Below are 25,812 nucleotides of genomic sequence, written 5' to 3' on the forward strand. Positions count from 1 at the left end.
TCTCACAGGAATTTGATTGTGCAGCTCACCGTTGCATTCAGGAATAAGCAAAGGGCTTTGCGACTAAATCCAGCAAGGAAAAAAAACCTACCGCATATTTTTTTTTAAAAAACACATACACACAAAATTCCCCCCCCCCCTGTGCCCAGATTTTGGATCAGCCTCTATGCAATACTGCGTTCGTTATTAGGATTTCTGTTCTGATCCAGCGCCCCAAACATGACAAACCAGCAACCCCGGCAAAAAGTTTCTCCCCCACCGCAGGCTAAACACGTCCGTCCGGCAGGGAGATGAATAATTGTCTGCCACATCTATTCATCTCCGGCTTCTGTCTTTGATCCCCAGAGCTAAGATGAGGCTTCGCTAGCAGCAGTGGCTCTTCCATCCCAAGGACCGGCCCATAGATTTCCCCTGCTCTCCTCTCCTCTGTCTTTTGTACATCTGTGGGTCAAGCATAGGACCCAGCTTTTCCTCCTCTTCTCTTCAGCCACCTCCAGACCTGGGGGCTGTTGACTCTCCATCTGAGGCTGATGGATAATAATAATAATAATAATAATAATAATAATAATAATAATAATAATAATAATTATTATTATTATTATTATTATTATTATTATTATTTATTAGATTTGTATGCCGCCCCTCTCCGAAGACTCGGGGCGGCTCGCAACAACATAAACAGTGTACAAATCCAATTTTTAAAAATACAATTTAAAACCCTTATAATAAAATAATCACACAATCCAATCAAACCATACACCAACCTTGACAATTGGGGTGGTGGTGTTAATTTCCCCATGCCTGGCAGAAAAGATGAGTTTTTAATAACTTACGAAAGGCAAGGAGGGTGGAGGCAATCTTAATCTCTGGGGGGGAGTTGGTTCCAGAGGGCCAGGGCCGCCACAGAGAAGGCTCTCCCCCTGGGTCCCGCCAGACGACATTGTTTAGTTGACAGGACCCGGAGAAGGCCAACTCTGTGGGACCTAATCGGCCACTGGAATTCGTGTGGCAGATGGCGCAGGCTCCACCTCTCTCTCTTCAGCTCTCTTCCCTCTTCCCCTTCGGACAGGGAAGGGATGCAAAAAAAATTTACTACCACACTGTGGGTGTGCTTTTCCTATCGCAGTAAATGAGGTTGGATGTGTATAATTTTAGAAGAGCCGTTCCTGTGTGTGTTTATGTACATTCACATACGGTTTATATAGTAGATAATGTAATTTTTTGTGTGCCTGTGTGTAATATATGTTTTTGCTGAATTTGAAAATTAAGGGAGAATAGGATAGATCTATTTCGGCCTTGTTCTGGCCTCATCAGGTAGCCATACCCTCACTGGGACAAGAACTTGCAACCTTTGCCTTTTATGGCAGAGAATTAACCTCTAGGCTACAGTATCCAATCCCTTCAGCTCTGTACCAGGGAAGGATTACATGTTTTTTTGTGTCGAATCACCCTAGTGTGTATGTATGTGTGTGTGTGTGTGTATGTACAGTATATATACATACCCCCAGTGGGTATGGATAGCTGATGAGGCCAAAATAAGGCCGAAATAGATCTATCCTAATCTCCCTTAATTTTCAAATTCAGCAAAAAAACAAACAAACATATAAATATATATATATATATATATATGTGTGTGTGTCACATGTTTTTTTGCTGAATTTGAAAATTAAGGGAGACTAGGATAGATCTATTTCTGCCTTATTTATATTATTACACACACACACACACATACATACATACATACATACATACATACATACATACACACACACGCATATGGCATATATACATGCAAATATACATAGAATTAAATAGCATGTTTGGGATATTCAGTAATAATAAATAGATAGGGAACGGTGGCTCTTTCATCCCAAGGACCGGCCTATAGATTTCCACCGCTCTCCCCTCCTCTGCCTTTTGTGCATCTGTGGGTCAAGCATAGGACCCAGCTCCTCTTCCTCATCAGCCACCTCCAGACATGAGGGCTGTTGACTCTCCATCTCAGGGCTGATGGATGGCGCAGGCTCCACCTCTCTCTCTCTCTCTCTTTCTCTCTCTCCAGATCCCTTCCCTCTTCCCCTTTGGACAGGGAAGGGCTGCAAAAAAAAAATTTCTACCGCACTGTGGGCGTGGCTTATTTTGTGGGTGTGACTTGCCAGCCAGGTGGGAGTGGCTTGACGATCATGTGACCAGGAGGTGGCTTAAAGGCCATGTGACTGACTTAAAGGTGGCGTCAAGGGTTAGGGTTAGGGTGCCTGGCCTTTCCTCGCCTCCGAGAGATACAATTTCTGTATCTATTTACTATAACTGAACATCCAAAATATACTATTTAATTCTTTGTATGTATGCCATATGTGTACATGCATATTACACACAGGCACACCAAAATATACATTATCTACTATGTACACACACAAGCACACACAGCTCTCCTAAAATTATACACATTTAAATAATTCTTTGCATCCCGCAAACAATTGGGGTTTTTCCCCCCACCTGTGCAAAAGAAAAAAGTCCAATTTTCAGTATTTATTTCCTCTCGGTTGTGTTTCCTTGGTCACTTTGCAAACATTGAGTAAGGTGGGAAATGTTTGGGGCTTTGGATTTGCGAAATCCCTGATAGAAATAGAGAGGCTGATGTAGATACATGGAGCCATTAACTCTTTTCACATCATCATCCTGTTACTTAAGGGGATAATCCCCGGGGAGTGATTGGTGCCTTTTTTCTGCTGGTTAAAGAAGACCTGCCTTTGTGTGTGTGTGTGTGTGTGATGGCAGAATCTTACCTAAGAGCCTCTGAATTGGTCCAAGGAAGCTGCAGAAGAGGGGGAAATTAATCCGGGTTATGGAATCTCGGCAGCAAAGCTTTTTGCGAGAGCCAGAGAACCATTTTAAAGCAGTCTTCGAAATAATCTGTGCAGAACTACTCAGTAGCCAGAGGCATTGCTCTTTTTTTAAATTTTTTTAAAAAATAAAATAGACTGTGATGCCAATGTTAGAAACCTTTTGATTGTGAGTTATTTGTAAAAATAAATAAAGGCAGGATTAGAATGGAATAGAATAGATTGCAATTGGAATAAGAAGGGATGGAATGGAAAAGAAAATAGGGAATAGAATTAAATAGAATAGAATATTGGAATGAATAATGTGGAATGGAATAGAATAAGAAGAGAAGAGAATATTGGAATGAATAATGAGTGGAATGGAATGGAATAAGAAGGAATGGAATGGAAAAGAAAATATGGAATGGAACAGAATACAATAGAATACTGGAATGAATAGAATAGAATGGAATATGGAATGAAGAATAGAATAGAGTAGAGTAGAACACATCAGGAAAAAAAATAAGAGCCTGTTTTACCAGGCTGACAACCCAGAAAAGAATTCCCTTCACAAAATGAAAGAAACATATCTCGTCGGCCTCCTTGCATTATTGACTTCCAACAGGGCCATTCAATTTTATTTTATTTATTTATTTTTGCTTTGTTCCTCGGCCCGGAAAGAAAGCCTATACATCTGAGCTTTGGGGTTTTCAGATCACGGGGATGTAAATAACTCAGCCCAAGGGCTTCTGCCTCCCCAGAGAGAGAGACACACACACACACAAACACACACAGACCTCCGAGGCGCTCCTTATTTGCCGGGACAAAATAAAGGAGGCAGTGTGGTTGACTTCAAACGTGCGAGGAAAGACAAAAGATCTATTGTACGACTCTGACCGCAAATAAGCAGCACCTTCGGGTGGGATCAAATGCCCGTTTGAGTTAGGAGAAAAATCTGATAAGACCACCTGCTTCCAAAGCTCTCCCTGCTTAAAATACCAAGTTACGCGGAGCAGAATTGCTAAAACCCAACACGTCACTTTTATTTTTGTGTACCTTGACAACCGCTTTAATTGTTTTTTTTAATTGATCCCCCACCCCCCCTCCTTCCACACACATTTTACAGCCACCCATCCCTCACATGGGACCCAGGGCAGCGTACACGATAAACCAGTCCGAATAGATCAAAACCCAAATTAAAATAAATTGATTTTTTTTTAAAACAAAAAAGTTGCATACCACTACTCATAAGAACCTAAGAAGACCCCTGCTGAATCGGGCCAAAACCCATCGAGTCCAGCATTCTGTGTCCCACAGGGCCCCCCTAATTGTCCATGGGGATCTTGAGCAGAAAGAGAAGGCAAAACCCTCCCTTTCCCTCGACCCCCGACAAGTGGTACCCAAGGGAATCCTGCCTGCCTCAACCAACATAGAGGCGGCACTTGGATATCCATTTCAATAACCACCTATGATACACTTGGCATCCATGAATCTGTCTCATCCTGCCTTGAAGCTCTCCAGGCTGACAGCTGTCACAACCTCTTCTGGAAGGGAATCCCATCAACCAAGAACCCTCTGGTCTGGGTGAAGAAAGATTTCCCTTTATTTGTCCTCCCTTTCTTACCTATGAGCTTTAGGGAGGGCCCCCTCCTCCTAGTATTGTGTGATAGAGAAAATAATTTTTCTATATCCGCCTTTTCTATCCTATGCATGATTTTATACACTTCGGTCAAGTCACCTCTTAAATGCCGCCTTTCAAGGCTGAAGAGACCAAGGCGTTGCAACCTGGTTTCATAAGGGAGGGGCTCCATTTCCTTGATCAATCTTATTGCCCTTTTTTGCACCTTTTCCAGTTCCATTATATCCTTCTTGAGGTATGGTGACCAGAACTGTACACAGGACTTCAAGTGTAGTCTCTAGTCAGTAGGACCCAAAACATGCCTCTTCTGCCAGATCTGGTGAAATTGGGTTGGTGTAACTAGAGAGAGGCAGATCCCCAAATATCCTGGCTTAGAGAGGGCTGTAAAAGCATTATGAAGTGGCATGTACCGTATTTTTCAGGGTATAAGACACACCTTAATTTTTGGGGAGCAAAATGGGAAAAAGAATCTGCTTACTAGGTATTCATCTGGCTAGCATCCTTAGTCAGGTCAGCTTCAGCACATTATTTTATCCCCTGGTTAGGGCTTTCAAAAAACCTTATTCAGAGAGAGTAACAATGAAAGAGCTTGCAAACTGGTAAGAGGTGGGAACATCATTAGCACCTGGAAAGAAACATTCAGAGCAAGTAGAGCAATGGAAAAAAAACCTGCAAAGACCTAGGGCTTGGAAAACATTCTTGGCAGAGAGTAACAATGAAAAAGCTTGCAAGTCAGTAAGAGCTGGGAACATCGTTAGCACCTGGAAAGAAACGTTCGGAGCAAGTTAGAGCAATGGAAAAAAACCCTGCAAAGGGCTTGGAAAACATTCTTAGCAGAGAGTAACAATGAAAGCTTGCAATCTGGTAAGCGCTGGGAACACTGTTAGCACCTGGTTAGGGCTGAAAGGAAACTTATTTGGAGCAAGTTAGAGCAATGGAAAAAAAAAACTGCAAAGACTTAGGGCTTGGAAAACATTCTTCGCAGAGAGTAACAATGAAAGAGCCTGCAAGGTAAAAGCTGGGAAGATCGTTAGCAGCTAGTTAAGGCTGGGAATAATTAAAAAAAGCTACATTCAGAGTATAAGACACACCCTAATTATCAGTCTCTTTTAGGGAGGAAAAATGTGTGTCTTATACTCTGAAAAATAGGGTAAGTCTCAATGCTATTGCGTTTGATAGCCATAACCATCACCTTGAATAGGACCCGGAAGGAAACGGGCAATCAGTACAGCTGAAAGACCTGAGGCAGACGTTGTGTTCTTTATTATTCCTGCAGGTGACAGGTGAAAAGGTTTAGGGAACAGGTAAGTTTTCCTAGTTCCCCTGGGGCGAAGAAATATCACCTCCAGGTGACCACAAGGCTGGTGGGTCACCGGATTGCTAATCGCCCCGTGAGGCTTATTGGAAACGGGTGCGGGAAATGTGGTTAGGTTTTGCAAGGTTGGCTGAGTCACCGATAACTCCTGTAGGCTTGTGCCGGTAATCTGCTTTTAATGCCCTGAGGTCGCATGGAAGGATGCTACCTGGGTGCAACCGATGGTCCCTCCATAGATTTTTCAAAACCGGCCCTGAATTATTTGCATTGTGACAACACGGGGGAGACAACACAGTTACGCACGTTTTAAATCCCTTTAGCCGTATTCATTCATCTGTACCTTTCTTTCTCTTTCTTTCTTTCTTTCTTTCTTTCTTTCTTTCTTTCTTTCGTTCATTCTTTCGTTCATTCTTTCATTCTTTCGTTCTTTCTTTCTTCCTATCTTCCTTCCTTCCTATTTCCTTCCTTCCTATTTTCTTTCTTTCCCTCTCTCTCTTTTTAAAAAAATTTGAAAACCCTATTATCTTAAAAAAACACAATCATCCACATTTCTCCAACTAAATTTAACCACTCGTGGCTAGAGTTAGCTCCTAAACACTCACGCCACCCATGCCTGCCTGCTAAGGGCCTCCAGGCGAATCTCCGGAGGGGAGCTGGTTCCAAAGAGCCTGGGCCACCACAGAGAAGGCTCTTCCCCTAGGCCCCGCCATATGACATGGCCTGACTGATGGGATCTGGAGAAGGCCGACCCTGTGGGACTTGACCAATTGTTGGGATACATGAGGCAGGAGGTGGTCCTGTAGGTAATCTGGTCCTAAGCCATGTAGGGCTTTAGGATTTCCATCAAAAGCCAAGCACTCACTCGTAGGTCAAAGGTGACACCTGGGCCAAAATTGGGATCCGCCACAGAACAGCAGCTACACCTGAAGATCTCTCTTAAGCAGCGCACAGTTGGGTTTTTTTGCAACATCTAAACAACTCCAAGCAGGACTGTCCAAGAGGTTGTAATTTGGAATCACCAGTTTCTTTTCTTTCTTGGTGGGTTCGAACGAACTGAGTCTCAGCTCTCATTTTGACAGCTCTGAATATTGTAAAAGATACACTAAAGTGGTACCTCTACTTAGGAATTTAATTCATTCTGTGACCAGGTTCTTAAGTAGAAAAGTTTGTAAGAAGAAGCAATTTTTCCCATAGGAATCAATCTAAAAGCAAATAATGTGTGCGATTGGGGAAACTACAGGAAGAGGGGAGATTCCTAGAGAGGCCCCACGGAGGCTTCTCCCCATCTTTTCTGTCCCTGTTTCCTCCTAGGAAATTCCTAGAGAGGCCCCATGGAGGCTTCACCCCACCTTTTCTGTCCCTGTTTCTTCCCAGGAGATTCCTAGAGAGGCCTTACGGAGGCTTCTCCCTGCCTTTTCCAGCCATGTTTCCTTCCAGGAGAGTCCTAGAGAGGCCCCACGGAGGTTACAATTTCAGAGTCTCGGGTTTGTAAGTGGAAAATGGTTCTTGAGAAGAGGCAAAAAAATCTTGGAACACCTGGTTCTTATCTAGAAAGTTTCTTAAGAAGAGGCATTCTTAGGTAGAGGTACCACTGTATTTGTGTTGCACCCAGCACAACCTGGTTCTAAAATCCCTCTTTTTGAAATAATAAGGTTGCATCCTGATCTATCGGACCGGTAGCTTGCAAAAAAAAAATTGTCTTCATTAGTGGTCAGAAATTCTTGTGGCAGCATACATGCAACAGAAATGAAGAAAGCATCTTGAGAAATTTCAACGTTCCTAACTAAACTGAAAACGTCTATTTCAACCCCAGCAGCAAATGGCCACATTTGCCATATTTTATTTATTTACCTTTCTTTCTTTTCTTGGGATTGGTGGGTTTCAACTCCCAGGATTCCCCTTCCTCCTGGGGAATTCTGGGAGTTGAAGTCCGCCCGGTCTGGAAGAGCATTCAGAAATACTGATGAAGCTGTGAAACTACATTTTTCCAGTGGGTTGGATTCTTCGGCCACATCCTTAAGTCAAACCCAAACTAATTTACATTGTTTTGGCGTGATGGGAACCCATCCTGTAGACTAGATCAGGGTCACTTTTTGGACCACCAAGGTCATAATTTCAAATCCCATGGATTTCTCCTAACTCACAATTTTAAGTCCCGCAGACCGCTAATGTGATTTTTTTTTTTAAGATATACATTTATAAATGAAGGACCAAAGAACTTCTTAACAAAATTATAAATGCTTATTTAACTATAACAAAATCGTAAATGCTTATTTAATCATAATAAAATGTTTAAAGGTTATTTAATTGTAACAAAATTATTAAAGGTAGTGAAATTATTACAAAATAATTGAAGCTTATTTGACGGTGGCTTGCTTATGTATTGGATTGTCTTTTCACTTGTTGTGAGCCGCCCCGAGTTTTCGGAGAGGGGCGGCATACAAATCCAAATAATAAAATAAATAAAAATAAAAATGTTGTTGGGAAAGTCAGTCCCGTATTTCAGAGCTGTAGCTGTAGCCTTCCCTTCCTTTCCCTTTCCTTTCCTTTCCTTCCCTTCATTCTTCCTCCTTTCCTTTCCCTTTCCTTTCTCTTCCCTTTCCTTCCATTCATTTTTCCTCCTTTGCTTTCCTTCCCTTCCTTTCTGTCCCCTTCCTTTCTGTTCCCTTCCCTTCCTTTCATTCTTCCTCCTTCCCTTCTCTTCCCTTTCCTTCCTTTCATTCGTCCTCCTTCCCTTCCCTTCCCTCTTCCTCATTTCCTTTCCTTCTCTTTCCTTCCTTCCTTTCCTTCTTTTTCCTTTCCTCTTCTCTTCCTTCTTCCTCTCCTCTCCTCTCCTTTCTTCTTCCTGGACTGGATTAATTGCTCTCAGCCATATCTGGCCCAGGGGCCAAGATTTCTCCACGGACCACCAAACTTTTCTCACAGACCACCAGTAGTCCACGGACCACAAGTTGGTGACCTGTGGACTCGCCTACATTTTTAGTAGCTTATTGAAATTTCAGAATTTTGAGCTAAGACTCAGTTGCTGACTGTTTCAGGGTTTGGGGGAGTTAAATTGTAAACGGATGCTTCTTTTTCAGTCTTTGAACATAATGTTGCATCTTCTTGAGATATTAGCAACTAAATCCTGCCATTTTTCTTCCTAGGAGGACACGTTCCTTGCATGGACCATGCCCCGTCACCACATTTGGACCAAAAGCTTGTATGTTGCAGAATCCCCAAGCGATTATGTGAGTTGAAACTTCCTCTGTCATCTTTTGTCTTTCCAGGAACAAAAAGTCCGATTCAACTAAGGAACTGTCACCGGAGCATTGCAGATACCTTGCTCCGAATGATAGAATTTGTTTGCACTTTGCTTGGTTAAACACAGCAGCTCCTTAAATTGTTTCCTTGTTTTCTCTCATAAAAGCTCTGATTCACTCCTACGACACTTAACTGGCTTTGCAAAGGTGGATTTATATATGTGCCATCACATCCATAAAAGAGCAGTTGAAATACTTGTGTTTGTGAATGGGGAGAAGGTGATGACCAATTATCAAGGTGTGGTTCCCCCAGGTAGATGTTTATCTTCTGTTTTCTACCAGAAGAGTTAGCTTGAGTTCCATGTTTTGGAACAGGTTTTGAAGAATTTGACCTCATGAACTTGACCTCCTTCACAGAAAGGACCTCTAAAGTAGACTGACTTGAACATTTTAAAGGGGACAAGGTCTTTAGAATAACAGAGTTGGGAGGGACCTTGGAAATCTTCTAGTCCAGAGGTGGGCAAAGTTGGCACTTCTATGACTTGTGGACTTCAACTCCCAGAATTCCTGAGCCAATCATGCTAGCTCAGGAATTCTGGGAGTTGAAGTCCACATGTCATAGAAGAGCCAACTTTGCCTACCCCTGTTCTAGTCCAACCCTCTGCTTAGGCAGGAAACCCTGTACCACTTCAGACAAATGGTTATCCAACCTCTTCTTTAAAACTTTCAGTGTTGGAGCATCCACAACTTCTAGGGGCAAATTACTCCACTTGCTCTACCTGCTGCATACTGCTGGCTCATATTTAAATGGTTGTCCACTAAGACTCCAAGATCCCTCACACAGTTACTATTATTGAACAAAATGCCACATATCCTCTACCTGTGCACTTTGTTTTTCTTGCCTAAATGTAGAACCTTACTTTGTTCACCACCGAATTTCATTCAGTTAGATAACGCCCAATGTTCAAGTCTGTTAAGATCCTTCTATGTCTTGAGCCTATCTTCTGGAGGGTTGGCTATTCCTGCCAGGTTGGTGTCATCTGCAGATTTGATGAATTTCCTATCTATTCCCTCGTCCAAGTCATTGATGAAGATGTTGAAGAGCCCTGGGCCTCAAACAGAGCCTTGGGGTACTCCACTGCATACATCTCTCCATTTAGATCAGTGGTTCTCAACCAGGGGGGTCGGGACCCCTTTGAGGGTCAAATGACCGTTTCACAGGGGTTACCTATGACCCTGGGAAAAGACAAATTTCCCATAGTGTTAGAACTAAAGCATTTATTCTGGTGCCTTGGAACATACACCACTCAAAAAAATAAAGGGAACACTTATACAACACAATATAACTCCAAGTAAATCAAACTTCTGTGAAATCCAACTGTCCACTTAGGAAGCAACACTGATGGACAATCCATTTCACATGCTGTTGTGCACATTCCACTTTGTACAGAACAAAGTATTCAATGAGAATATTTCATTCATTCAGATCTAGGATGTGTTCTTTCAGTGTTCCCTTTATTTTTTTGAGCAGTATATGGCTAGCATCCTTAGTCTGATCAGCTTCAGCACATTATTTTATCCCCTGGTTAGGGCTGGAAAAAACATTCTTTGAGGAGAATAACAATGAAAGAGTTTGCAAGCCAGTAAGAGCTGGGAACATCATTAGCGCCTTATTAGGGCTGAAAAAGAGCTTCGAAAAGGCTACATTCACCCAAATTTTTAGCATCTTAGGGAGGAAAAAGGTACGTCTTATAGTCCGAAAAATATAGTAATTGTTTTGCCTAGAGCAGTGATGGAGAACCTTTTTTTCCTCGGGTGCCGAAAGAATGTGGGTGCGCGCTATCTTGCATGTGCAAGTGCCCACCCCCATAATTCAATGCCTGGGGAGGGCGAGAACAGCTTCTGCCACCCTCCAGAGGCCCTCTGGAAGCCTGTTTCCCAACTTCTGGTGGGCCCAGTAGGCTCGTGTTTTGCCCTCCCCAGGCTCCAAAGACTTCCCTGGAGCCTGGGGAGGGTAAAAATGCCCTCCCCCATCTCCCCCGGAGGCTCCCTGGGAGCCAAAAATGCCCTCCCAGAGCCTCTGTGAGAATCAAAAATCATCTGGCCAGCACACACATGCACATTGGAGCTGAGCTCGGGCAACAGCTCATGTGCCAGCAGATATGCCAACGCATGCCACCTGTGCCACCAGTGCCACAAGTTCGCCATCACTGTCCTAGAGAGAGGGTTGGCCGGCATCAAAATGACTTCTTTTATCATCACAGTTTTTTCTGACTGTGGAGTCGCCAAGCGTTAAAGGACGAACCCTTGATTTCTAACCAGAAAACCTAGTCGTCAGGCCGTGGTAAGCATTCTAGACAGACGTTGGCAAAGTCAAGTTTGGGAAGGAAGTCGGGTTCATGAGGTCTATCACGATCTTATGAGCTGCCCCGAGTCTTCAGAGAAGGGCGGCATACAAATCAAATCAAATCAAATCAAATCAATAAATAAATAAGCAAGCTCAGGAAGAGAAGAGAAAAAGGAAGGAATAACAAAAGTGGCTGCGAAAAGAGAATTTAACAGCTGTTGTGGGAATTATTATTATTATTATTATTATTATTATTATTATTATTATTATTATTATTATTTATTAGATTTGTATGCCGCCCCTCTCCATAGACTGGGGAATACCAGCTTCGTCCCGGAAGGGAGGAAGGAGTGAGGAAGAAAAGCAAGGTTGCCAAGCCTTGATCTTCTTTGGTATAAGAGGGGCAAAGAATCTGTGAGGCTTTCAAGATTTTGCCGTTCTACCGTCAACAATAGAATTCTAACAGTTCCTTGTTATCTTGATCCGGCCTGAGATTGGCAGGCATTTGTGTTCAGTTGCCTGTTTTTTCAAGCTCTTAGGGAAAAAGTTGGTTTACGGGTGATCCTCGACTTACGACCCCAAACCGTTGTGTGAAAAATACGATCATAAGTCCCTTTTTCCTAGTTCCGTTGCAACTTGGAATGGTCCCTAAACGGGCTGTTGAAAGTCCAGGAGGACCACCCTGTATTTTATATTATTTAGCTACCGCCATTCTCAAAGGCTCTGGAGAAAACTCTCCGGTTATCTAGAATTATTTTCCGGAGCAGCCTTTTTGGTGCAAAAGATCCATTAAGAACTCATTCAATTGTATAAGTTGAAAAGCATCACTTCTCCTTTAAGCTGTGCCATCTGCTAACTTTGTCCGAAATGGGGAAGCTGTTTTGAACAAAAAAACCCAGTGCATTATTTCCATTTCTCATTAACATTTCAAACAGTCTGCATGAATGCCTGTTCGTATTTTTTTTAACGTGCATTAGGAAAGGTGGAAGGTTTTAGACCTTGGGCACGTCCTCTCTATTTTGGCCAGTATGATCTGATGTTTTTTAAATTCATTTGTTTTCTGGCCTTGCAAACACAGACCTTGGCCGGGATTGTCTAGATTGGAAAGAAACCAAGAATAAAATCCTTCAAGCTTATAGTGCATTTGTGTGAATCAACTTGGTCTGACTTTGGTGGTGTGTATAAACCTGGGCATGAAGCTAAAATGTTTCATGAGCATTGCATATACATAGACGGATGTTTGGGTCACAACCTGAAAAATTCAAGATTCTTCCTGATATTCCTTATAGAAGATTTTCTTACGTCTCTCCATTAAACTCACTATTGCCTTTTTTTTCCACATGAATCCCAGCGACCGATAAGGTCCCACAGAGTGGGCCTTCTCTGGGTCCCGTCAACTAAACAATGTCGGTTGGCGGGCCCCAGGGGAAGAGCCTTCTCTGTGGCGGCCCCGGCCCTCTGGAATCAACTCCCCCCAGAGATTAGAACTGCCCCTACTCTCCTTGCCTTCCGAAAGCTCCTTAAAACCCACCTTTGTCGTCAGGCATGGGGGAACTGAGACATCTCCCCCGGGCATATACAATTTATGAATGGTATGTTTGTATGTATGTTTGTTTAGCAATGGGGTTTTTAAATATTTTAAAGTACTATTTAGATTTGTGATGAATTGTTGTATTTTACTGTGAGCCGCCCCGAGTCTGCGGAGAGGGGCGGCATACAAATCTAAATAATAAATAAATAAATAAACTACTCAAAACTCATTTATACCGCCAGGCATGGGGGAGTTGAGATAGCCCTTCCCCCTGGGCCATTACAAGTTATGTATGGTATGTTTGTGTATATGTTTGGTTTTATAATAGGGGTTTTAGTTGTTTTTTATTATTGGATTGTACATTTTTAAATTATTATTGTTGTTAGCCGCCCCGAGTCTATGAGAGGGGCGGCATACAAATCCAATAAATCCTTAAATTCTAATTTTGCAGTGAAATCTGATTTACCTGAACATAATTCTGATTTATCTTCTGCTATTTTCAAATAGCTTTTTTTTTTTTTTAAAGAAACTTGGTTTCTTCTGATGTCTGGGTGGTTTTCAAAATTTCTTTACCTATGTATGGCCCGGAAATGGATGGTGGTGGGTTTTGTTTTCTTGAAACCTGTGAGTTGTCAGGAATGATGATCCTGTGTTAAGGGCTCTGGGTTCAACTCCTAGTATTTCTACACAGGGCTGTGAAAGATGGATTTTTGATTTTGGTTTCCTAAAGAGTGGCTGGGATTGAAGTCAGGTTTGAAATGTTAGTCTAGGATTGAAAACATTTGTCTAGTTCTCCTGTTTCTTAAAAGAGGCTCTTCGTTTAATATGATGAGGACTAGAATCTTGTTTTGTGTTTAGAGTCATCACTCGGTAAAATTTTGCAAGCCGGTAAGGGGGGGGGGGAAATCTGTAGAACTTCAGTCAAGTTGATAAAAGAAAACTTTGCATTCAATGGGTTTTCTGGTCCCAGTTCCGTGGATTTGTTCATGTAATGAAGAAGATTATTACCTGTATCATTTTGGGCAGGTCTGCTTTCATGATGAACGGGAGTCTTCTGCCCTAGATTATAAAAGTCTTGAATTGTTGTTGAGTTGATGGCTTTGGTCTGAAGTCGCCTATTGCATCGTTTGCACGGATGAAATTTCAGTTCAAGAACTTCCCTTGTTTCATAAGCTGGAGAATCCCGAGGCGGGGAAAACGGTTGAAAAAATAAATAAATAAAAATAACTCTTTGCGATGGGATCTTCCTATCTGCTCCAAAGCCTGAATGGTTTTTTCTTTCCACCCCTTGAATTGAATTGTGGCATAGCCTCTTGATGCCACAAAGTTCCTCCTGGTAGATTAAATATACAACAGATGCTATCGTACTTCCATCCTGGTCTATTCTCACAAGCGTTGTGCAAAACCTCTACAGATGTCGAATAAAAACGTGGTTCCGTTCTAACCGGCTGGGGAAGTCCCATTTATCTTGGTCTGTATCTGACCTAAATGCAGTTCTTAAAATCATTCTGCCACAATGTCCTACCTGTCATTGAATACGTCAGCTTCAACCGCAAGAATACATGAGCACACAATAGATTCAAATTCAACGTAAACCATTCGAAACGCAAGTGCAGAAAATACGACTTCAGTAAACAAGAGCCGCCTCGAGTCTGCGGAGAGGGGTGGCATACAAGTCTGAATAATAAACAAACAAACAAACAAACAAACAAACAAGAGTGATCAATGCCTGGAATGCACTACCTGACTCTGTGGTTTCTTTCCCAAACCCTGGAACCCATTAACCTTAGCCTGTCTGCAGGCGACCTCACCCCATTCCTAAGAGGTCTGTAAGGGCCGTGTACATAAGCGCACCAGCGTGCCTACCGTCCCTGTCTTAACTGTCCTATTGTCCAAATTTATCTGTACCTACATTGCTTTTGTTTATGTTTATATCAATACCTGCTATCTTGAACACATTTTGACAGATAAATAAAAAAATACAACAAATGCTGAGCTGTGAAGTCAGATTGAGGCTAAATTCAACCACATAGCCTCAGCCACCCAGTTCCAGCTCTGTCTGTCTGTCTATCTATCAAATTTCTATATCTGTCTGTCTGTCTGTCTGTCTGTCTGTCTGTCTGTCTGTCTGTCTGTCTGTCTGTCTGTCTGTCTGTCTATCTATCTATCTATCTATCTATCTATCTATCTATCTATCTATCTATCTATCTATCTATCTATCTAATTTATAGGCCGCCCTTCTCCAGTTCTCCTAGCAAACTCAAGACGGCTTACAACAATAAAATAATAACAAAGGTTAAAATACTACAATACAATGGAAAAAACAAGTAAAAAAATAAAACCCACTATACATAACATTCAGTCATCCCTCATTCATACTACTACTGGCCGGAGCGAAAACTATCGCTCCTGGCTCCCAGGCCTGCCGGCATAAGTATGTTTTAACACCTTTTCGAAGGGGACCAGAATAGGAGCAGTACGAATCTCCGGGGGAAGTTGGTTCCAGAGGACTGGGGCCGCAACTGAGAAGGCTCTTCCCCGTGGTCCCTCCAGCCAGTATTGCTTGGCCGATGGGACCTGGAAAAGGCCGACTCTGTGCGACCTAATCATACACTGGGACATATGAGGCAGAAGACGGTCCCATAAATAATCTGGTCCTAAGACATGTAGGAATTTATAGGTAATAATCAGCGATGGACTACTACCGGAATGGTAAGGTACTTTGTTCTGGTAGCGATTTTGAGGATGTGTACGTAGCTGCTGCGCATGCGCGCCAAACGAAATCTCGCGTGAAGATACATGAGTGAGATTTCAGCTATTTTCGGCAACATTTTTGCTTCCGCGCATGCGCGGAAGCAAAAATATCAGCAAAAACGGCCAAAATCTCACTAGCACGAACATCTTCACATGAGATTTTGCTTGCTGAGCATGCGCAGAAGCGAAATTTCACGACAGCATCAGGGGCCCACCAATAGCACCGAAAATGGTAGGCCTTCCCTGGTGATAACAAACGCCTTGAATTGCATGGTAACCAGTCCATTCTCGCGTTCCGGAGAAGTTCGATTCGAGCTCAAACTTGACGGACGCCCAACTCTCTCGCTGCTTGTAGTTGCCATGTCTCATTTTCTGACCCCCACCTGGAAAAGGACCAGCATCGAGCAGCTTGTTAGATCCAAGTCCTGACGCTGGGCATCTTGTTTCCCCCTTCCTTCTGGGCAACTCAAACTCCCTACTCATTTTTCTCTTCCTTGGAAACAATTCATCACAACAACAACAGAATTGAAAACCCGAAGCCGACCAGTTGTAGCCAGGCCCGACCTGTCGTCGGAGAGAGGCAGACAAGGGTTAATGTTTGGGGTTTTTTTGATCCGCCAACGTAATCCGTGTCCTTCGTTTCCTCACCTCTGAGTCAATTGTGGTTTAACTTGATTTTTTTTTTTTTCATCCTCCCCAAACTCCCTAATCTGCAACACAGTGCTCCCTGCTCCATTCAGGAGACCCGCTTCTTAATAAATTGGCCAATGAGCTTAATAAATGGACCTCTCTCCTGCCTACCCGTTGCCAGCTGTTTTCTAACTCCTGTGCTTTTTTATTTCTGGCAGATTGCAATTTTTTAAAAAAAAAAAATATTCTCTACCTTGCATAACGGAGCAAAGCACGGAAACTGACCAACCTCACAAATCAGGAAAGACTTAATGAACTCAAACCTGTATAGTCTGGAGCAGTGTTTCCCAACCTTGGCAACTTGAAGATATTTGGACTTCAACTCCCAGAATTCCCCAGCCAGCATTTGCTGGCTGGGGAATTCCGGGAGCTGAAGTCCAAATATCTTCAAGTTGCCAAGGTTGGGAAACACTGGTCTGGAGGACAGAAGAGAAAGGGGGGGACGTGATCGAAACATTTAAATATATTAAATGTTTTTAAATAAGTTTCAGGAGGGAAGTGTTTTTAACAGGAAAGTGAACACAGGAACAAAGGGGCACAATCTGAGGTGAGTTGGGGGAAAGATCAGAAGCAACGTGAGAAAATATTATTTGACTGAAAGAGTAGTAGATGCTTGGAACAAACTTCCAGCAGACTGGTTGCTAAATCCACCGTCACTGAATTTAAACATGCCAGGGATTTATGAAAGGCAAGGAGGGCGGGGGCAATCCTAATCTCTGGGGGGAGCTGGTTCCAGAGGGTCAGGCTGCCACAGAGAAGGCTCTTCCCCTGGGTCCTGCCAGCCGACATTGTTTAGTCGACGGGACCCGGAGAAGGCCAACTCTGTGGGACCTAACCGGCCACTGTAACACTGTAACACTTTTATTATTATTGTTGTGTTATTATTATTACTATTATTATTGTTGTTGTTGTCTCTCCGATGACTCGGGGCGACATACAAATCGAATAAATTATTATTATTAAATTGTTATTATTATATGAATGAGGAAGAAAGGGAGGAAGGTAAGAAGGAAGGAAGGAAAGAAAGAGAAGGAAGGAAGAGAAGAAAGAGAAAGAAGAAGGAAGGAATGAGGGAGGAAGGAAAGAAATTGAAGGGAAGGAGGGAAGGAAGGAAGGATCCACAGTAACTGAATTTAAACATGTCTGGGATAAACATAGATCCAGCCTAAGATAAAATACAGGAAATAGTATAGGGGCAGACAAGATGGACCATGCTGTCAATCTTCTATGTTTCTATGAGAGAGAGAGAAAGAAAGAAAGAAGGAAGGAAGGAAGGAAGGAAAGAAAATGTAAACATGCCTGGGATAAACATAGATCCACCCTAAGATAAAATACAGGAAATAGAATACAGTATAAGGGCAGTCTAGATGGACCGTGAGGTCTTTTTCTGCCGTCAGTCTTCTATGTTTCTAAGACAAAAGAGAGAGAGAGGGGAACAGATTGTGATTCGGTTGGCATTTTTGCCAACACACACACACACACACACACACACACACACACACACACCCCTCCCTCCGATCCAGGTGACAGTCAGGAATCCCACGGGTTAAAGGCAGCAGCGTTATTCAACTTTGGACTTACATCATTGGGTTTTGGTTATTTTATCACCAGGTTAGGGCAGCTGAGAGAGAGACACGCCAGGGCTCCTCCTCCTCCTCCTCCAGGGGTTGTACAATATAATAATGTGTGCTGAGATTAATCCACTGGCCGAGGAGTCACCAAGAGCGTTTCTAGACTCAGAGGGAAAAAAACAGAGCGTGGAGCATCCAGGAAGAGAGGAAAAAATATACCCAAGAACCGGAGACTTTAAGAGGAACAGCAGCTGAGAGGCATTTAAACTTCTCGGCATCGCTTCTCTCCACTTTTTTCTTTCGGTTTTGGATTTATCTGGTGATATATATTTTTTTTCCATCCACATTTTACTTCTCCAAAATTTATTTTCTTTTCCTCCTTAAAAAAAATCCCTGTCTTGAGAGTAAGACAGTAGTAGCTGGCTACGCCGCCGTTTCTCCTTTTTAATCGGGGAAACTCCAATATGAAGCCGAGGACGGTGGTGGGGTTTGTTTAACTCCGAAGATACAACTGAGGTTGAGGATGAGAGCTAATTTGTAAAGCACTTTTCATAAAGGCAAGAAGCTGGAGAAGAAATAGTGTGGGGTTTTTTTTGTAATACTTAATTTTTTAAAAAATACTTAAAACTGAGCACTTTTCCTTTTTTTGAATAACACCTGGTTTTGTTTTGTAATTATTTTTTTTACGATTTGAGAGGTCCTGGATACTTCTTTACAGTGGTTTTTTCCAGAAAACAGCAATATTGATTTATTTTTATTTGTTTTAGGGATAGGGGGTGTCGAATCGAAGCGAGTTTTTTTTTAAAAAAATGGAAATCGGACTTAAGAGCGCCGTGTTTCGTGTAAGGTAGCTGTTGGACTTCCAAAAGGTTATTTTGGAGGCTCGTTTTTTGGTTTTGGGATTTTTTTCGCCTTTGGTTTCACCGCGTGCCTGAGAGAGAAGGATGAAAATTTTTCAGCACTGTTCGTACGGCCGGGCTACCTGGAAGTGGTGAGTCTTGGGAGGAAAGGGAAATTGTTGCGTGTAGAAAATAATAAAAGAAAGTGAAAGAGTAAAGGATTTTGATAGCGCTTTGAGTTTTCGGCAGGAAGATCCCCAGAATGGGTTAATTATGGCTTGTCTCAGAAAGAAGTTATTGGAGTTAATGAAAGACAGGGTGGATCCTTTCAGAATGCTGAATCACATTTTTTCCTTCTGGTTCCACCATGAAGCAAACTGCAGGTTAGGATGAAAATACTTTACCAGGTAAAAGTTCTCCAACCTACAGTTTCTAATGAGCTTTTCTTTCTTTTCATTATTTCCCAGCCTTTCTTTCCTTCCTTCTTTTGCTCCCTACCTCTCTCCCTCCTTCCTTTTCCTTCCTTCCCTCCTTCCTTCTTTCCTTCTCTCTTTCCTTCTCTCTTTCCCTCCCTCTCCCTCCTTCCTTTTCCTTCCTTCCTTCCCGCTCTCCCTCTCTGTCTCCTTCCTTTCCTTCCTTCCTTTCGTCCTTACCTCCCTCCCTGTCTCCTTTCTTCCTTTTCCTTCCTTCCTCTTCTTCCTTCTTTCCTTCCTTCCTCCTTCCCTCTCCCTCCCTCTCCCCCTCCTTCCTTTTCCTTCCTTTGTTCCCTCCCTCCCTCTCTCCTTCCTTCCTCTTCCTTCCTCCTTCCCTGATTTTTCTACTTGGAAGTATGTAGGTAGCATTATGTAAAAAGTTAAAAACCAAGATATATTGTTCCATGCTTTGTTTCTTTAAAACGATTGGACGACTTTTAATTTCTTTCTTTGTCCTGTTGTAGCCTGCCTGTCTTTGGTGCAGCTTTGAAACAGGGTTTTATAATCACCTTTTGGAGGTTATGTAAGGTGGTAGAGAGATGGCTTAGGATTTACCCCGAGTTCATTGCCAAGTCCTTCTGGCTTTCTTAGAAACACAAATTCCTGTCCAGATTGGAAGCCTTGCTTGAAGAGAGCACATAGGCTTGGCGGTTGACTTATTTTAAAACATTTATCTTCTGCTTTTTACTGATGAAACAGCCTGGGAAAATATTTGTCGAATATTTTGTAAGTGTTAACTTTACTGGGATGATTCTGAATTGCAACATCACTTTTAGTTAATTGTTAATACAAGAGAGAAAGAAATATATTGAGTTAGAACGAAGAATTATTTAATTCCTGTCCTAGAAATCATGAGTTTAGTAGAATTCATGTGTATGTGAGATAGATTAGATAGATAAATAGATGGAGAGAGAGAGAGAGAAAGAGAGAGAAAGAGAAAGAGAGAGAGAGAATGAACAGACTGACAGACAATTCGCCACTGTAGAAATAATAGATATGTCTAATTGCCACTTCTAGCAAAGTTCTCTATTAATTTTCTAATATTTTTAAAAAACTGATTGGGTGACCATCTTGTAGCACAGAGTTCCCCAGGTTGCAGCTTATAAAATAGAATGTCACTTTTCATCTCCATGTAAGAAGAAACCCAGCCTAATTTCTTTCTCCACATGTAGAAAGATTTTTCAACAAATACAAAGGATTAAGCATGAAATATCTTTCCTCTTACCTTTGTATTCTTTGTATTTGGTTTGTATTCGTAAATACCCGGATTCGCCCCTGGCTAAACTTACTTGCAAAATAAGAGGGTGGGTGGGTGGGTGGGTGGGTGGGTGGGTGGGAGGGAGGGAGGGAGGGAGGGAAGGAAGATAAGAAAGAAAGAAAGAAAGAAAGAAAGAAAGAAAGAAAGAAAGATGGGGAAAAAAGGAAAGAAAGAAAGAAAAGATGGAAAAGGAAGAAAGAAAGAAAAGATAGCAAGGAAAGAAAGGAAGGAAGAAAGGAATGAAAGAAAAGAAAGGAAGCAGTTATTTTTTAACCCAAGAACTGTTTTTTTTTAAAGTGCTAAATGAAACTTTTTGAAAAGTAATAAGAAAATTGGTTTGATAATAAAGCTGTGCTAGATCCAAAAACATTCCCAGCTCTAGGTTGGCCTGCTTCTCAAAAGAAACAATCAAAACTGTGCGAGAAAAAAAAGGAGATTTCTACCTCTGTGATTTTGCCTGTTTTATTGGATTCTCAACTGGAACGCAAAGTCCCCGGGAAGAATTATTGCATTGTTAACGTTTGCTTCCTTCCCAACAGAATTTACTAAGCCGATATCAGGTTCCTTGAGTCCATGCATGGCTAATGATGCAGAAAGAAGTGTGGCAGTTAACACAATCCATCAGCCCTTAGTCAAAATACAAGTCCTCAACTTACGACAGTTCACTTAGCAACTGACGCTTGTTTATGACGGTCGTGGCTTTTGTGACCACCACTGACCAGTTAATGGAGGAAGCCAGATTTGCTTAACAACTGTGTTTGCCAACTTAACAGCTTCAACGAGAAAGACTGCAAAAGTCACCCAACCACCATAAACCTGGCCGTCAATTGTGGTTGTAAATTGAGGACTATTCGTATTGAAGATGCTTCAGCCCTTTTCTATTCTTGGAAAATTGCCTCTCATCTATCAGTTATGGAATCGGCTAGACCAGTGATGGTGAACCTATGGCATGAGTGCCACAGGTGGCACGCAGAGCCATATCTGCTGGCACGCCAGCTGTTGCCCTAGCTCAGCTCCAATGTGCATGTGTGTGCCAGCCAGCTAATTTTTGGCTTGCACAGAGACCCTGGGAGGGCGTTTTTGGCTTCCAGAGAGCCTCCAGGGGAGTGGGAGAGGGCATTTTTACCCTCCCCTGGTCCTTCTCTTTGCCAGACTGGCCATGCTGAGTTCCTGCAACCACTCTTCGTATATTTTAATTTCCAGTCCTCTTATCATCCCGGTTGCTCTTCTCTGCACTTTCTCTAGAGTTTCAATGTCTTTTTTGTAACGTGGCGACCAAAAATGGATGCAGTACTCTAGGTGTGGTCTAACTAGGGCTTTACAGAGTGGTATTAGTACCTCCCTAGTTCTAGATTGTATCCCTCTGTTAATGCAATTTAGAGATTAATACATTGTGGATGTAGAATTGCAAAAAGAAAAGAAAGAAAACTAAACTGTCAACTCAGTTTCCAATATTCTTTGCCTTGGAGATTGGAAGTTAGTATGAACCTGGCTAATCGTTTCACTGGTTTAGATCATCTCTAAGAGCTAAATTTTTAATATATCCCTAACCTTCATGCTGGGAAGCCTATGGTTACATCTGAAAGCATCTAGCCATGTTACTTCTTTGATTGCCAGTACAGTGGTACCTCTACCTAAGAATGCCTCTACTTAAGAATGTTTCTAGACAAGAACTGGGTGTTCAAGATTTTTTTGCCTCTTCTTAAGAACCATTTTCTACTTAAGAACCCGAGCCCCGAAAAGTTTCCCAGGAAATTTGAGAGTGGCACGAAGGCCCGGCCAGTTTCTTGCCATTTCCTCTTTAATCCCTGCCACCTCGGGCTGCCAGAGGAGCCTTTTGGTGGCACTTAAGGAGGCTTTGGCAGTCCAGAGTGAACGAAGCATTTTCCTATCTCTGGGCATTTGGAGAGGAAATAAACCTCTGCCAGTGCCCAGAGAAAAGAGACACTCCCTTCGCTCTGGGCAGCCAAGGAGTCACCACAGCGAGGGAAAGGCACTGGCTACAAAGCAAGCAAGCGAGAAGAGAGGGGAGCCCTTCAGCATGGGAAGGAAGAGGAAGCAGGTAGTAGCAGCAGCAGCCAGTGTATGGGAGGCAGCCTCGCGCCGGGTGCATTGGAGGTGTGTGCTCCTCCTCGCCGCCTCAAAGTCCCTCTTTTTTTTTTAAGCCTTAAAGTTTTGGATTTTTAAAATTCCCTCTTCCTTCGGCGGCGACTGTCCTCCTTCTCTTCTTCCTCCTCCTCCCACCCAAATTCCAAGCTTTTATTTTTTTTTCCTAATGGGTTTGCACGCATTATTTGTTTTTACATTGATTCCTGTGGGAAAAATTGCTTCTACTTAAGAACGTATCTACTTAAGAACCTGGTCATGGAACGAATTAAGTTCTTAAATAGAGGTACCACTGTATTTAGGGATGTTTGCTATAATCTTTTATTTCATATCTTCTTTTTTTTAAAAAACCCACACGAATGTGTTGAGTCCATTCTCAGATTTTCCAAACCAGCATTGACTTCATTCAATTCTGTTATTCTCTAAAATGTAGCTTATCTCCTGGATTTGAGCCTCCTGCCCTCCGCCCTTAGCACTTTAAAAACTCCATCTGGAGAGAACAGAAAGCTTCCTTGTCAACATCTCCTTAGAAAAGGAGTGCATTTAAAATCACGTGTGTTGGGGTTTTTTTGATAACAGCTCCAGGGTAACAATAGCGCTCCTGTCTTTAGGAAGCAGCCTGTCCGAAGAGATGGACGGCAGAAATGTTTGTGTACCAGGCTGTTCTTTCCTCGAGAACTTGTGCGGAACTGCCTTCTGCATTGCTCCCAAAATGTGCTTTGCGTGGGGTTAACCTGTTGGACACCCAACAGCAATCTTAAAAAGGTGCAGGAACGCCTTCCTATGTATGACGCATTTACGCATTGCCTAAGTCCATAGTTGGAGACTTTGGCGTGGCATCAAAAATATGGTTGGAATATCCCTGCCGAGTTCAGCTACCTAGGGCAGTATTTCCAAAATCCCGTCACGATTTGTAGGCTGGCCATGGGGCATTGTGGGAAGTGCGTAAAGAGCCTCACCACGGCCGAGCAAACAGATTTAGTTAAGTAAATAAAACAGGATGGGTTTAACTCATTTGGTAGTTGAGGAAAGACGTACAATATCAGGAAAGACTTAATGAACTCAATCTGTATAGTCTGGAGCAGAGGTCCCCAACCGCCGGTCCGCGGACCAGGACCGGGCCGTTGGGGTTTTTCAGCCGGTCCGCGGCGCCAGGGCCCCCTCGGTCTTTCCGCTCCACCAGCGGCGCTTCCCCCCGCCAGCCAGCCAAGCCCCGCGCCCGCCGGAACCGGCTCCTCGCTCTCCCCCCCCCGCCCGCCGCGTTTGCAGGAGGTGGGGAGGGTCGGGCGGCCCGCCAAGGCCAGGAGGGACGCCGCTGCCCCCCCTTCCCTCTCTCCGCCCGCTGCTGCGCCTCCTTGACGCCGAGAGGAAATGCCGGCAAAGGTTTTTCTCAGCGGAGGTCTTCAATGTCGGGGGCGCACGGGCGGTTGCGCGCGCTCCCTATCTCCCTGCTAGCCCACTCGGAGTATTCAAAATAAGAAAAACCTTTGCCGGCGAAGGCTTTTCTTATTTTGAATATTCTGAGTGGGCTAGCAGGGGGATAGGGAGCGCGCGCAACCGCCCGTGCGCCCCCGACATTGAATATCACCTTCGCTGGCCCCGCCTCTCATGCAAACCCCCTTGCTGAGAGCCCGGGACGAAAGTGCTCTCGCAAAGGTGAGGCGGGCAGGGCGTGCGCGCATCACCGCTGAGAAGAACGGAGAGAGAACGAGAGTGAGAGCAACAGACAGCAAGATAGAGAGAAAGTGAGAGAGAGTGAGAGAAAGGGGGGGAGAGAAAGAGATAGCAAGAGAGAACAAGAGAGAGAAAGAGCGTGAGAAAGAAAACAAGAGTGAGAGAGAGAGAAAGCAAAAGAGACAGAAAGAAAACAAGAGAGAGAAAGTGAGAAGAAGAGAGAGAAAGAGGAGGAGAGAGAGAGAAAGAGAGAGGGGGAGAGAGAGAAAGAGAGGGAGAGGGAGAAAGAGAGGGGGAGAGGGGGGGCGAGATAGCAAGAGAGGGAGAGAGAGAAAGAGAGAGGGAAAGGGGGGAGAGATAGCAAGAGAGGGAGAGAGAGAAAGAGAGAGGGAAAGGGGAGAGAGGGGGAGAGAAAGAGAGAGGGAGAGAGAGAGGAGATAAAGGAAGAGGAGAGAGAGAAAGGAAGAGAAAGAAAGAAAGAGGGATAGAAAGAGAGAGAGAGTGAGAGATGCTCAGTGAGCCTTTCTTTGAAGTTGCCTTTCTTTCTCTTTCTTGCTTTCTTTCTTGCTCTTTTTCTTTCTCTCTTTTACCTTCCCTTCCTCTATTTCTTCTTTTCTTTCTCCTACCTTCTTCCCTTACTCTCCCCTTTCATAAGTTTCCTTGCTTCCTTCCTCTGTTCCTGTCCCTTCCCCCCTTCTTCCTTCCTTTCCTCCCTCCATTTCTTGCTTTCCTTTTCCTTCCTCCCTTCTTTCCTCCCTCATTCCCTTCTTTCACTCCTTCCTCTCTTATTCTCCCCTTTCACACCTTTCCTTGCTTCCTTTGCACCCTTCTTCTGTTCCTGTCCCTTCCCTCTTTCCTTCCTTCCCACCCTCCGTCCATTCATTCACCCATTCCTCTCTTGATCGCCCCTTTTACGGCGCCGCTGACAGCTAGCTCCCCCCCCCCCGGGCCATGGAAAACTGGTCTAGCTTAAAGCCGGTCCCTGGTGCAAAAAAGGTTGGGGACCTCTGGTCTGGAGGACAGAAGGAAAAGGGGGGACATGATCGAAACATTTAAATATGTTAAAGGGTTAAATAAGGTTCAGGAGAGAAGTGTTTTTAATAGGAAAGTGAACACAAGAACAAGGGGACACAATCTGAAGTTAGTTGGGGGAAAGATCAAAAGCAACATGAGAAAATATTATTTTACTGAAAGAGTAGTAGGTCTTTGGAACAAACTTCCAGTAGACGTGGTAGATAAAGCCACAGTAACTGAATTTAAACATGCCTGGGATAAACATATATCCATCCTAAGATAAAATACAGAAAATAGTATAAGGGCAGACTAGATGGATCATGAGGTCTTCTGCTGCCGTCAGTCTTCTATGTTTCTATATTTTTGCAGTTTGTAACTCATGGGATTTTATTATTGGGGTTTTTTTGCCAAAGGGCCGCTTTGCAGACTTGAATACGGGGCCTTATCTAACTAACAAAAGGAAATTCAGTGGTGAAAAAAGTAAGGTTCTACATCAGGGGTGATTTGATCGAAGTGTATAGAATCATGCATGGGATA

The 25,812-nt window shown here is 43.2% G+C and overlaps 1 protein-coding gene across 6 annotated transcripts in view; it reads left to right on the forward strand.

Annotated features, from left to right (window-relative positions):
* Positions 1–25,812, forward strand: part of NADK (NAD kinase) — a 68,116-nt gene that overhangs the window by 23,690 nt on the left and 18,614 nt on the right. For 3 of the 6 annotated variants that reach the window (XR_011559716.1, XM_070759132.1, XM_070759131.1), the window contains exon 3: positions 8,923–9,006. Coding sequence is in view for 4 of the 6 variants with exons in the window: in XM_070759132.1 (XP_070615233.1) it covers positions 8,923–9,006 (84 nt within the window). In the remaining 2 variants the exon portion in view is untranslated. Of the gene's footprint in view, positions 1–8,922; positions 9,007–17,891; positions 18,903–25,812 lie in introns of those variants that run through there. The other 3 variants (XM_070759133.1, XM_070759134.1, XR_011559717.1) reach the window with 3 other exon arrangements.

Source organism: Erythrolamprus reginae, chromosome 8 (assembly GCF_031021105.1).
Source record: "Erythrolamprus reginae isolate rEryReg1 chromosome 8, rEryReg1.hap1, whole genome shotgun sequence".
NCBI lineage: Eukaryota > Metazoa > Chordata > Lepidosauria > Squamata > Dipsadidae > Erythrolamprus > Erythrolamprus reginae.